The following is a 13,125-nucleotide window of genomic DNA, read 5'->3' as shown; positions in this document are numbered from 1 at the left end:
AAAGAGTAGAGATGAACAAAAGCATTCAAGGCAACGATGTATCAATCATCAACATATATACTGACACTTGCAATATTCTCATTGTTATTTGAAGTATGTTATTAAGAGAAGCTGTAGAGTTACAATCTAATTTAGTGTGGTGTTTGCTAGTTAGCATGGTTTGCATATACTGTCATTATTATGAAACTTTCCCTTGTTTACAAACGACATTGAAATGCTGCTTAACAAAGAGAGAAGAGGCAGATAATTATCAGCGTTAGAACTTAACTAAAGCAGCATGCTGACTTTAAGTTTACATCACTCCTTTTTCTGTCATGTATTAGGAAAAGCTTTGATTTTAATGAGACAAAAGTAGAAATTGATACAATCAAATTAGAGAGTAGTTGTTCGTCCAGAGGGATATACAGATGCTTTCAGGGGTACTGGTGGTGTAGCTAGCATCATGCATGCATTCAAAATAGGCATTAAAAATAGTGTTAACGTCGTGACAAATAGAGGTGGGGGGAGAATGATGAGTAATTAATGGTATGTGTGTCTGCTTCTTTTCTTTTCCCCACAGTCTTATTACTCTCGGAGTTTCATAGAAGGTAAATATCAGCGATCCCACTTTTTCAGTTACAATGCTGAAAAAAACAGTGCTTCCATCAGTGAAATTGAAGTCAATACTCCTAAGAAGGATAAGTATTAAATTTTGCCAGCTTTCCCAGGAGTTATGAGCCTAATAAATTACCATGTAAATTTATTTTTACCAGGCATGTAACCCATGGAGTATCAAGGTTTGTTTCATAAATGTAGCTGGGGATTGATCCTGATTCAAAAGGTCCAGTGATGCTCAGGAGATAGGAAACTTATTTTTTATTTTCATTGCCACTATATGACATGTTGCATCTAAGAATATGTATCATGATACCAAAATGGATATGTGTGAAACATGAAAAAATGGGATTATTCAGGATTTAATTGATGTTTTAATCAATCCAGGCAAGAAATTAGATTTAAACTTTTATAAAATGAGATTTAATGAGTAAGTAGACATTTCAATCAATGCCGAAGTATTCATCCTTGTATATACAGAAAGAGAAAATTCATATGTATATATCTATGAAAGAAAACAAAAATATTACTGAACTGTTTTATAAATAGTTAAAATCTAAGAAGATAAAAATCTGTAGTTTTTTGTGTGATATGCAACATATTTGGTTGCATATATAAATGAGGAAAAGAAATTTTGCCTTGTGTTTTATTTTACATTTCATAAGAAAAAGTAAATTCTTAACTCATTATAGGTATATTTGTGTTCTAGGTTCCTGAACTGAATCGCAGTTTGAAGAATTCAAGATATAAATAAGTAGACACTTATGACTGAAAAGAATTATATGAAGTAAGTCGGGTCCACCAAAATACACTTGGAGTATGTGGATCAGAACTATCAGAAGGGAAAAAAACTGGCCTCTATTACTATATAATCAAAAATCTTCAGAGCAGTGTGTTTATTCTACTGAATAAATACTAGTATTAGTGCTTATAATATTAAAATAGGATGGGAACATCTGCCCACGGCAGATTTTCTTGTCCATCGCTTTGTTATTAGGATGCCAATGTTTGAACACTGTCACTGCTCTAGATAGAACACTAACCATTTTTTCCAAAAATTACTCTCCAAAATTTTCTATATTTAAGAAAAGCCCAAAATAATAAGCATAAACCAATTATCTCTTTGATGTAAAAGGTGTTTGGCTGTATTGTTGAAAATGAATCCCTTGGGATGCTGTAATCTTCATAACTTCTCCATTTAGAGTATCATCTTCAATAATTGTTATCAGTCCCTCAGCTATTATTGATGGGCTGAAAAAAAAAAGTAGTAGGTAGTTGTTATTTCAGAATCATGATGTAATAGAACAGGTGAAAATGACAGGTAAAGAAACTCAATGTAAATCTATGTACCCTGAAAATTAAACAAACTTGTATTTGAACAAACTTATTTTCAAGTCAAGCAGAGGTGGTATGAGTATTTCAGGAGATAAATTCAGTCTCCTCAATCAGGACATACAGTGTAAAGCAGCAGCAGCTTTCCAAATCATCATTTGTTTGCTCTAGTCACTGCTAAATCCCTGTGGACATCCGGCTGCCTTTTGAATCCTATCAGTTTTCTCTTTCAGGGCAGTGGACAAAAGTAATCCTCACACAATCCTCTGCAGCTCTTTGCTGTTGTTTTATCCTGTTCCTGTAGTGGGGCTGACATGCAAATTAGTGTAAGGAGAATTTCATCACATGCTGTTTGCTGTGGTCAGTAGGTGCAATATGTTTTACATATGAAAAGTGTGGGTGAAACAACACAGTCATACAATTTCCTTTGTGCAGAAGCATCTGAGTAGCTAATTGTTAGAGACCGAGAAAGTGTTTAAAAAATATCCCATTGTACTACTGGTCTTGTTCTCACACACTTTCCTAGCTGTCTGTGTTTGGCCTTTGCTTACAATATCATAATGGGCTAGGTAACTCTTTGATCCAATCTACCATTGTTGCTACTACCCTCTTGTGAACTTAGTCCGGTTTTCTAAGTTCTTGGTCTGATTTCTATCTTGGTTCACTTGCAAATTTTGTGGAAATTCAATACAAATTATGTACCCTGTATCTCACAACAAGTTTGGTTAAGTGAAATTCTGGAAGTACACCAAGGGCTATTAAAAACTAAACCCACTACCTTTAACTTTTGAATTTGATTAGCACCTTGCTGGGAAATAGGAATGTATGAAGGGAAATATCGCTATGTAGATAATAGTCTTAAAATAGCCTTAGATATCTGTCATTTGTTCCTTGTATAGAGAATAACGCATTTGATAGGCTGTTATCTGAAACAGCATTTCCTTTTTATTTTCAGTTTGCTGAAAGTGCAATTTTGTCTACTTGTTCTTCATTAACAAAGGGCAAAAACCCACTGTATCTGACTTGACTTACTCCATCACGCCATAGAACCGCATCATATTTTTTATCTCATCCTTATATGAATAATATTGTCCCATATTCTCTTCTTTATCTATTGACTGAAGAATTGGTGTGTTGACAAATCCTGGACAAATTGTGTTGAGTCTCACACCATAGTTTTCCATATTAGCAGCTAACTAGAAAAAAAAAAAAGTTAAGCATTTGTCATCAACATTTTAAACCAGGATTGTGTAAGAAATTTTTCAAAGAATGAGACTTACCACTAAGTACTTTCAGCCCTTGCCTAGTAAGCAAATCTTGTTTCAACAACTAAGTTTGCAGCATGTTTTCTGTAGTAATTGTACTAGATTACTAGAAAAAAAAATCTGTTTTGCTGGGAGAACAATTCTAGAAGAAATCAACACTCTTCTTTCCATGCAGCTGGTTTGTTTGTTTTTTGTGTGTTTGTTTGTTTTTTCCCTAATATTTTTGTTATTAGTGCTATTGATATATCATTAACAGTATTCTACGTTAATGATATAAATCTGTTAAGCAAAACCAAGTAAAAAAAACCAACTCCCAAATGTATGCTTCCAATCTTATAAGAACTTTCTTACTGAAAGAAAACTATCTGAAATCAAATAAAGATTTAACTCTAAAATTGTATTTACCTCTCTCACTTAAACAGAAATTGCATTTGGCCTGTACCCCAAGAACTGTGATGCTGAACCTTTCTGGCTGCTCTATTGTCCCTGCCAAGGGACAAATCTATCACTGAGCATCTCCTGGAGTCCTGTGAACTCCAGGAAAGAGGCAGGAGGTTTTTTTTCGGGAAGCACTTCAGGAACATAGTGAGAGCAAGCAGCACAAATTGTTGTAGGAATGGTGAAACACTTCATTTGTGGTGTTACCAATGCACATGTGTTGCAAAGAAGTCTGATCAGCATCCAGGCATATGTTGAATGCTGGATGAACTTTTTTAGTGATGGCACAGAACTTACAAATTATACATGATATATCCAAGAATAATCATAACTGTTCAACACTGAGTTCTATTTATTTTAGCACTTAACAGGAATCCTTTCTGGTATTGTGTAAATCACGTCATTTTCATGATATGGTAGCCTGCCCTTTTGGTCTGGAGGAGAAAAGAAACTGAAGTCCTAGATGTTTTGTATCATACCTGCCCAACATAAGGCTGTACTGCCTTTCCTGGTAAATACAGTGATTTGCTATGTTCGTTATTCTTTTTCTCCTCAACATTATCACGTTCCAGAGGGACAGCACTTCCTCTAATTTTCTAGCAGACCCTTTATATTTGAACTCAGATGGTGATGTTTATTTTATAATGAGAAAACAAAAATGGAAATCAAGGTGCTGAGTTCATGCTGTGACTAATATGTCATATGCAACACTTATCCATACTAATCTGTTTACGTTAATCTAAAAAAGAATCTATTTGGGTGGGGGTAAGGCGTAAAATATGGATAAACCATCCAAATGATCATTTCAGGTGGTTTATTCTTTAACTTAGATTGAAAATCTCATATGAGTAGACTTTAAGCTTATCTTCATATAAAGATGTATCTTTGTATATATCTTTATATAAAGATATATACTTTATATAAAGTATATCTTGAAGCTTAGTCTATAAAAGTGTAATCATTTTTGCTCCCTCCAAGTTATTTTATCATACTGCTTGTTCAATTTAACTAGAAAGTTTTGGAGTCAGATGCTAAGACTTACTGTATGATCATATAACATCTAACATGTCCCATCCTGAATATGTCATTTTGCATTTTCACTATTTTAAAAGTTTGGAAGAACAAATAATGGTAAACATTTTTGAGTTCAAGTCACTTTTTGTACACTTTAGCACCTATTTCTCATTAAAGAGTCATCAACCTGACTTAGAAATAAGGAAACAAAATGTTTAATGACTGCAGTTATGAAAAAGTATTTTTAAAGCTTGGATTAAAATTTGACTTTTGGGCTCCTCCCACTGTCCTTAAATTACTTTGCAATACCTTTTCTCCATGCTCCCAGAATCTCAGATCAGTCATAAGCACACAGGACTGACTTATTTTATCTTTGTGAAAGGAGGGAACCTCCTCTGCTTCAGACACTTCCTTTTCTTTAAGTAAATTAGTTCCAGTTGTGTGACAATAGAGGGGGAACATGAGAAGCTTAACAAAGCTGCTGATACTGTTTTCAAAAACACATACTTACTGCTATTGACCGTGTGAATCCAATTACACCATGCTTTGTAGCACAATACACAGGTTGGAATGCAGCAGGCATGAGTCCTTTAAAATAAAAAGGTAGCTGAATAAAGATGCTGGGTACTCCTATTTATGATTACCTTAAACACACATATAGATCTACAATGTAAAAAATAAGTGATGGATTTAGAGGTGCAGCAAAATAGGTTAGTTACAATTTTCAAATTATATTTTGTAATCTGAGGTAGGCTGGGAAAAGGTATGAGAAGGATAAAAACATGAAGAGGCAAAAGACGAGTAATAAAAAAGTATAACTTTTTAAAAGAAAAGTTATATCTATGAAGTATGACTTAAAATTAAGGACAGGATCTGGAAGAAAACTCAAGGATGAGATTTTTGAACCTTCTTTGGATCAGTAAAGCACTGTAAAGTATGTAAAGTATCTTATATAAACTTTGATTGCTGACACCCTAGCTGCTGATATGTAAACTGAACACCTGCAATCATTTCCAGTGATTTCAGGGAAGAAGTGTAGAAATAGGTAAGGGAAACAGCAAAATCCATTTTAACTACTGTAACTGCTTTAATGTTATCTTTGTAATGTATCAAAACATAAATATAATGTCTGACTTAAAGCCCTTGCTTATATTGCTTCTGTGGAATAGTTACAAAACTCAGCCTCAGATAAAACTTTCCCCCTTGCTCTGATGCGAGAGATGAGAATAAGTATGCTCCACAGCTGAACTGTGCTGACTGAAGCACAGTCAGCTGGTACATCTACCCATGCAATTCTGTTACTGCTTATTTATTTTATGATGTGGTTAGTACTGTAACAAATACACACTCTTTTGCATAGTTCGTTTTGCTCTAGTGAGCAATTATAAACAAAGTAATTCAGACTTGATGCACCATCTGAGGCATTGTAAAATTTATTTTACTTACAATAATACTCTGATAATATTTCATAAGTGATAGGTTTTGGGTTTTTTTTAAGAGAGTAAAATTACATAGGAAAGCTGTTTTGCAATAAGCAAATGGAAAGAGTGCTGAGAAGTGAATGTAGGACCTCAGTGCAGAGAGAGTATAGAGATAAGTGAGTAAACACTGTGAATGGAATGATAGGATGAAGGCTTCAGATAGCAAGCATAAAGAAATGAAAGCAGATATGTGGATAGGAAAGCTTTTTGAAGCATTTTCTAGATTGAATTAGGATGGCTTAAAAGGATTTCATGGTATGATACCTCCTACAGTGGGCCCTGTTCAATTTAAAAACAGGACAAAGATTTTCAGAAGGCAACAGGAAAAAGAGGTAACAATCCTAGGTGATATCATTGCTATCTTTTGTAAGGAAAAGAAGCAGCAAGATTAAGAAATGACTGCTAATATTTTGAACTTTTATGGTGGGAGTGGGAGAGCATAAAATCATTTATAGGGAGAAAGAAGAGAGAACAGAGGTTTTGGAGGAAAATTAAGAACTTAATTCTAGTAAGACTGAATTTGATTGAAAAAAAACTGGTCAAGAGGAGATGACAGACCATGAGTGCAGATAAACTTCTGCCCATTATGCCAATGATTTCCACTATACAATGACAGCTGAACTGGACCACATGAATGCTGTAGTTAACACCTGAAATCTAAGGTGTTGTGAATAGCAAACCACAGCCTGTCCTAAAATTGGGGGATAAAATTTGTCTGAATTTCTGAATGTGGCGTTGTAAAACTGGATACTGATTTTGATGTGTTAATGTTTGATTCTAATGGCAGTCATCCCAATTAATATCCTAGATATGTTTTTTTCATTCTTCATATTTCATATCTTCTAAGTGATATAATGAAGAAGGGGTGTGTCTTACCTCAGTGGAGATGAGGAATACGCTACCCAGCTTTAAAACTGGATTTGCCAGAAAAGTTACATATGCCAAAAATTTGTATGGGCTCTTTGCTCTGGAATACATTTTGTCTGAAGGAAAAAACTTTCTAAGACAGCACAAAGCTCTAATTACAACTGTGACAGCTTCAAGATTTTATCTTGGTTTAAATGCTACATTGGTGATCCAGTGAAAGTAACACCGTTATTAGCACTGTTAAATGCTAGGTAACTTCATTTAATTGCTGGTTGTTCTCTTAAACTTGTGTTTATCTGCTTAGCTTGGATTAATTTGTTCTGCTTCTGATTGAGAACTGGCTTTATGAAAATGGCTTTTGTGTTGTCGCCTGTGGGTTGCCATGGCAATATAGGCTTAATATTCCTCTATTTGGTGACTTTTGATGATTATCACCATTCTTCAAATAACTGGAAACATTAGAATATTAGGACATTAGAAATGTTATGATACTAATTTTTTAAAACTGCTGAGTAGTTTTCCATGTTTTAAATAAAAAACCCAATCCCAATGAGTCTGCAGCTGACAGACACAAAAAAGACAATCTACTGGGGAACACAGAGGAGGCATTTCGAGGGGATTTTTTTTTTTTTTTTTTTTAAACATAGTAAGACAAGTTACTTGTTACTAGAGGAGGAAGAGAAACAACGTCAAGAAATAAACAAAGGAAGGGCACAGGTCACAATAATGAAGTGGAATAAAGTTCAAAGACTTACACTTAAATGTCAAAAGACAGCAGGAATAACTAGGCAGGAAGGGAGGAACAAGTAATTTTTTTTTTAATCAAAACGTTAAACCCAGTTACTTTCTAAATGAAATGATTATTTTTGCTGAAATGGAGAAACAAGAAAAAAAAAAAATCAATTAATTCACTTTGAGCCAAAGCAGTGACAATGAAGACTAGTTCTAGCATCCCTCAACCAAAACAATGACAGTCCTGTCTCACTTTTGCTCCTGAGTTCAGTACACAAAGCCATGGTGTGGGATTTCCAGCTCTGAGCTTCTTCCCTTCCCTGGGAAGAGCTGAACCTCTCTATCTGTCAGCAGTGTGTCCTAGGGACTCTGCTAGCAAGTATTCTGGGATGAACTGTTGTGTGACATTGAGTCTGCTCTGTCTGTGCATTTAATCAACCAGTGAGCAAAGATGAGTTCATAGCATATTAATTAGGGCGTTCATTTGTTAGACAATCTGAATTCTATTTGCTTCTCCATGAAGATTTAATTATCTTACACAAAGTGGAATGGCAATAGAACAGACTGGAGAACATTGTGCACAAAATAATGGTGGGAGGAAGGGGATGGTGTTCAAATGGATGGTGGTGGGGCAGTGTGCTCCTGGAAAATGATAATGTGCTTTTCAATCTCTCTTAGCAAGTGGAGGCAACTATGCCTAGTTTTTCTCTCTCTGGATGTTGCTGCATCACTGAACTGTTACATGAAAGGGGACAGGGAAGTTCCTTCTCCCCTGAAACGATCTTCGTTGAGAACTAGTTGGTGAATTGCAAATGACTTCATGATGACTGAAGGTGCTCTTCAGTTTATGAAAATGAAGTAATCATGTGGGCCAGTGTCAACTGTGTTCTTTTCTATTTTTCTCATTTCCTGGCAGGCTGACAGAGACTAGCCCCTGGTTACACTCTAGTCCTCTTGTCAAGACCACTCAACCATTTGAAACATGGTGTCAGGCTTATTTATCATGGTCCATAGTTTCAAATCCACAGCTTGAGAAATTAGTATTGGAGGTGGAGAATGGTATCAATAATTTTGAATTTTATCAGTAAGCTTTGTTGAAACCAGTATTTTCTTTCAGTCCACTGAAAAACTTTGATGAATACAGAATTAATAATTTTTCCCCAGGCATGACATCCCACATGTTGCCCTCAGAGATTTGAACAAGACTCTTTCTTTGAATAAGATTTATTAGGTTTTAGATGACTTTTCTGCCCTTTGTTTTCTCCTTGGGTGCACCGTTAGGCAGCTTGAGACAAATGTAATTTCTGTTTAATAGTGTCTTTAAATTTCATTAATTGCTGGAAGAATGTACTTCGTATTTGAATGAGTATGGCACGCAGAACGAAGAACCATAGTCTGTTTTCTAACCTGGCTGTTGACCTCATGGAGGCTTTGGATTAATCAGAAAACACTGCTTCTCCACTATGATTATGCAGTGATTAAGCTCTATTCCCAGTTTTACTTTAGACAAATATCTTCACTGTAAAAACATTCAAATATTCCATTAAAGTATTTAAATTTTCTCTCACTAATGTGCTAAACATCAGTGTCATGTGGCATCCTAAAATTCTAAATTTTTCATTGTTTATGAAAGTGGTATGTGAAACTGCTGAAAGGTAAGCTTTGGCAAACTGAGAGAACCTATTTAAAAGCAAACCAAAAGTGTACCTTCCTCTGTCCTGGAAAATATTGCCAAAATAATTTGTTTTCTTTTCTGTATTAGATTTGGTTTATAAAATATACTTATCAAAGCCTATCACAAAACACAGAACTTCCTTACAAATGAAGAACATCACAAGATTTAACCGTATTTATTTAAATTAAATGTGTTTCCAAACCACATTACAGAAATCTCCTCTGTTGCCCTTAGGCAAAAGTCTGGATACAGAGTATGGAATATGCTTACAATGTTCTTTAAAGGCCAAACCTGCTTTTGAAGAAGTGGATATGTAACTAGAGAAAGAAGTTCGGGGCATGATGGTCCTACAGAGTAATGACAGAATTAGTTAAAGGGGTTTATATATCATACTCTATTCTTAAGAACAGGGAGGCGTACCAGAGCATGTTCATTATATCAGTTATACTGCTGTGATCTGTGTCAAAAGGAGACATGGAAATCCTAGCAAAAATTCTAAGCTGTGTCATTTCTAGGAAACTTTTTAACATGATCTGAAGTATCAAGGGAATAATTTCTACATTTCATAACCTCATTCCTGTGGATTCTGCTCTCGATCTGCCTTTTTACGGAGGTGGGGTTGGGGGACATGAACACCAGAAGCTTTTTCATGATGCTGAGCTGAAGGCCCCAGCTATACAGCCATTTACACCTTTGCTCCACTGTATCGCTGTGATAAAGTCTTGCCTTTACTCAATGATGTTAACCATATGCTTAGCTCTGTTCTTGTAATATATATAGAACCAGGTCCTAAAGAAGCCTGTTTGCTGTGAGGGGTACTTTAAGAGTTTCTTTTGTCTGAAGCTTTCTATAGGAGGAGGACAAATGACTGCTTTGTGGAGCCCGAGTGCTTGAAGTTGAGTGCAATCAAACTGCAGATATGGCTGTACAAGAGAAAGGTATCCAGATATACTACATGTGCAACAACCTCTCAAAAAACCTAGTGAGTTCTTATGCTAAGCATTTTACCAATTTTTAAGACATCTATGAATACTTTGATTTGTTTTTATCTGCTAGAATCAGGACAGATACAAATTCAGTTTTACACAATACCTTCCTGAAAATATGAAAGCTATCAAAAGAAAAGTGCATGCATACACATGAGTTCATTTCCCCTTTACTTACTAAAAGTATACAGGTACCAGCCACAAAAAGGTAAGAGACAAAAGGTAAGAGACAGCTAAATTTACTCATGTAAATAATCTCAGGAGTTAAATTTAGTTTTATCTGCTTTTTTCTGTTGGTTGTAACTATTCTGTTAAACAGAAATAAAATTAATGTGCAGCTTCCTACAGGAGAAATTTTAAATCATTTTGCTCTTTTTGAATTTGAAATGAAGTTTACTACAGTGCAAAAAGCTGCAATCATTGGCATTATCTTTTATGGGGAAAGGTTGGCAGTAAAATACATTTCCCATTATCTCAGCTGTTTAGCGGCATTACTTGCTCTTGAAATGAATGTACACATTCCATAAAATAAAGTTTTATAGCTTTGAGATACAGCGGGTTAGGAGTTGAGTGCTTGCTGCATGTGTTCATATATTTCTCTCCCTTTCTTGCTTAGTCCTGTCTTGTGGAGACACTAAAGGAGGGAAGATTCAATACTGGAAAGACAGGGTGGACACTCTGGCTTTCATCCAGCTGAATGAACACTTTAAGCATCCACTTCATAGAAATTATTAAGTAATTCTGTGATGTTTGGAAATATAAACCAGTAAGGCTTGATTCTGTCCACAGTTCAAATCATTGGCAAAATTCCCGTGGTGAAGAACTGGAAACTAATTAATGTGTAAAGCAAATATTACTGAAAGTTATTTAAGCACTAAATATAACTATTCTTGCTGTTCTGCGGGACACAAGAACATTTGCTGTCTGTAAAGTGTATCTCATAAAATCTTATAGAGAACTTGGACTGGGGGAATCAAAACCACTCAAAAGTTTAATGATCAACAGAAGCTAGGTCTGAGAAAAAAAAACCACTCAAAGGAATGTTAAGCAAGCTAATGGCAGTTTGTCTTTTATATATGGAATAAACTGCAAGACTTACTTAGACCTTCAGATTGGAAAGGAGAATGAGTCACAAAGCACAAACAGTAGTGAATAAATAAACTATAAAAAATAGTGTATGTCAGCTTTTATAATGTGGTTTTCCTTATGACCTTGCAAACAATTGCTAAATACAAGCCATGTGAAAGGAAACATAACAAAGAACACTTTGTTTTTGACAGATATCCACAATCATTGTGGCACAATGTTAATGTTAAAAAAAGGAAGCAAATAAATGCAAATTTTAATCAAATAATTAAAACAGCACCTAAGCTCTTAACACACCGAGAACACTCTTAAAATAATTTTGTGTTCTTTTGAGACTAGTTAGAAAAGGAATCAAACTATTTGCTACCTCTGACCTTTCTTAAGCACAGCATGGGCATTTGCACTTCTGTGAAAATGTTTAATCTTTTACTTGTGCTGATGAACTCTTATACTGCAATAGCAGTTTCCTTCAGGTTAATTTGGTCCCAATACAATGTCCATTTGAGCCAATGGAGATGAACTTACTGGCATCAGTAAGCAATGTGTTAGGTTGCAAATTGCAAATGCTGGCTTCAAGGTATATGGAGGCTTTATAAAGACCCCCTCATCCATATGAAATATGTGCATGTATCAAGTCAGATCCTTAAGATCCACATGCATAATGTCAATAGGGTTAACTGGACTTCTCATCACAAAAGCTAAAGTTTACAGAAGAATTTAATAGTAGGTGGAACATTCACACCTATTCACAATCAGAATCTATGGCAGCTGCTGTTTTACTGGCTTTTCATTGTTAAAACACGTAGGAATACCTGGAATAAGGTTACTATCATTTGGTATTCTGCATGGATACCAAAGAGAACACTAACAATCCAAGTGTAAGCTAGTATATGTACTGTTTTTTCCAGACAGTATGGCAGGAGCAAGAAGGAACAAACTCTTTAAACAAAGAAGAAAGAATACAAGTGTTACCCTACAGATATTTTGAGGAAGGGTGTCAGGTGAATCATGCTCCATTCATTTGCCCTTCAGTTGTGCTTTTTTGCTGTGAGACCAGACATTGCGATGTTGAGTGTATGTACAGAAAAGGATGCAGAATTCTGCCTCATGACTAAATGGCAATAACCCTGACTGACTTAAAAGGCATGTAATTCTATTTTTATTCCAATAAAATGAAATATAATTCTAACACAGATAAGTAGTGAGAAAAGAGTGTGCTTGCTTAAGCTCAATGAAATATGACAATCTTCACTAATAAAGTAGATATAGTCTAATCTTAAATATTCCTACATTTCCAATGAAGCTGAATGGAGGACATATTATTGCTTCCTCTCTTCCTGTGACCAAAAAAAAAAAAAAAAAAAAAAAAATTTATCTGATTTTCCATATTTGATGCCTTCATAATAAAAAAAATTGGATTTAAAGTAACCCTGCATTCTAATCAGGTCTATACATTAGAATTCATTTTTTATACACAGTGTGGCTTACATTATCTTTTAATTTAGCATTTATTGAATAGTGTTGAATAAGCATGATGAATTGAGGCTAGTTAGGTTTTCCTCAGTGTGTGGCAGTATTGAAACCTGAGCAAAAACATATTTATGTCATGCTCAAGATTATTAAGTATGAGACTGCTACGTTTGGAAAAATGCTGA

General features: G+C 35.0%; 1 protein-coding gene and 1 long non-coding RNA gene across 6 annotated transcripts in view; one reads left to right on the top strand and one right to left on the bottom strand.

Moving 5' to 3' along the window:
- Window positions 1–317: 317 nt before the first annotated feature.
- Window positions 318–13,125, bottom strand: part of HPGD (15-hydroxyprostaglandin dehydrogenase) — a 27,075-nt gene continuing 14,267 nt past the window's right edge. For 4 of the 5 annotated variants that reach the window (XM_030492716.1, XM_030492720.1, XM_030492718.1 and 1 more), the window contains 3 exons: window positions 5,155–5,231; window positions 2,959–3,122; window positions 318–1,845 (listed from right to left, as the gene is read on the bottom strand). In XM_030492716.1, coding sequence (XP_030348576.1) covers window positions 1,710–1,845; window positions 2,959–3,122; window positions 5,155–5,231 — 377 coding nt within the window. In that variant the 3' untranslated portion in view covers window positions 318–1,709. The remainder of the gene's footprint in view (window positions 1,846–2,958; window positions 3,123–5,154; window positions 5,232–13,125) is intronic. The other variant, XM_030492717.1, reaches the window with a different exon arrangement.
- Window positions 10,112–13,125, top strand: part of LOC115610746 — a 20,413-nt gene continuing 17,399 nt past the window's right edge. The window contains exon 1 of the long non-coding RNA XR_003992327.1: window positions 10,112–10,380. This is a non-coding gene — a long non-coding RNA (uncharacterized LOC115610746). The remainder of the gene's footprint in view (window positions 10,381–13,125) is intronic.

Source organism: Strigops habroptila, chromosome 7 (genome assembly GCF_004027225.2).
Source record: "Strigops habroptila isolate Jane chromosome 7, bStrHab1.2.pri, whole genome shotgun sequence".
In the NCBI taxonomy this organism is placed as follows: domain Eukaryota; kingdom Metazoa; phylum Chordata; class Aves; order Psittaciformes; family Psittacidae; genus Strigops; species Strigops habroptila.
The sequence above is the reverse complement of the archived record's forward strand: the minus strand, read 5'-3'. Positions and strand labels throughout refer to the sequence as shown.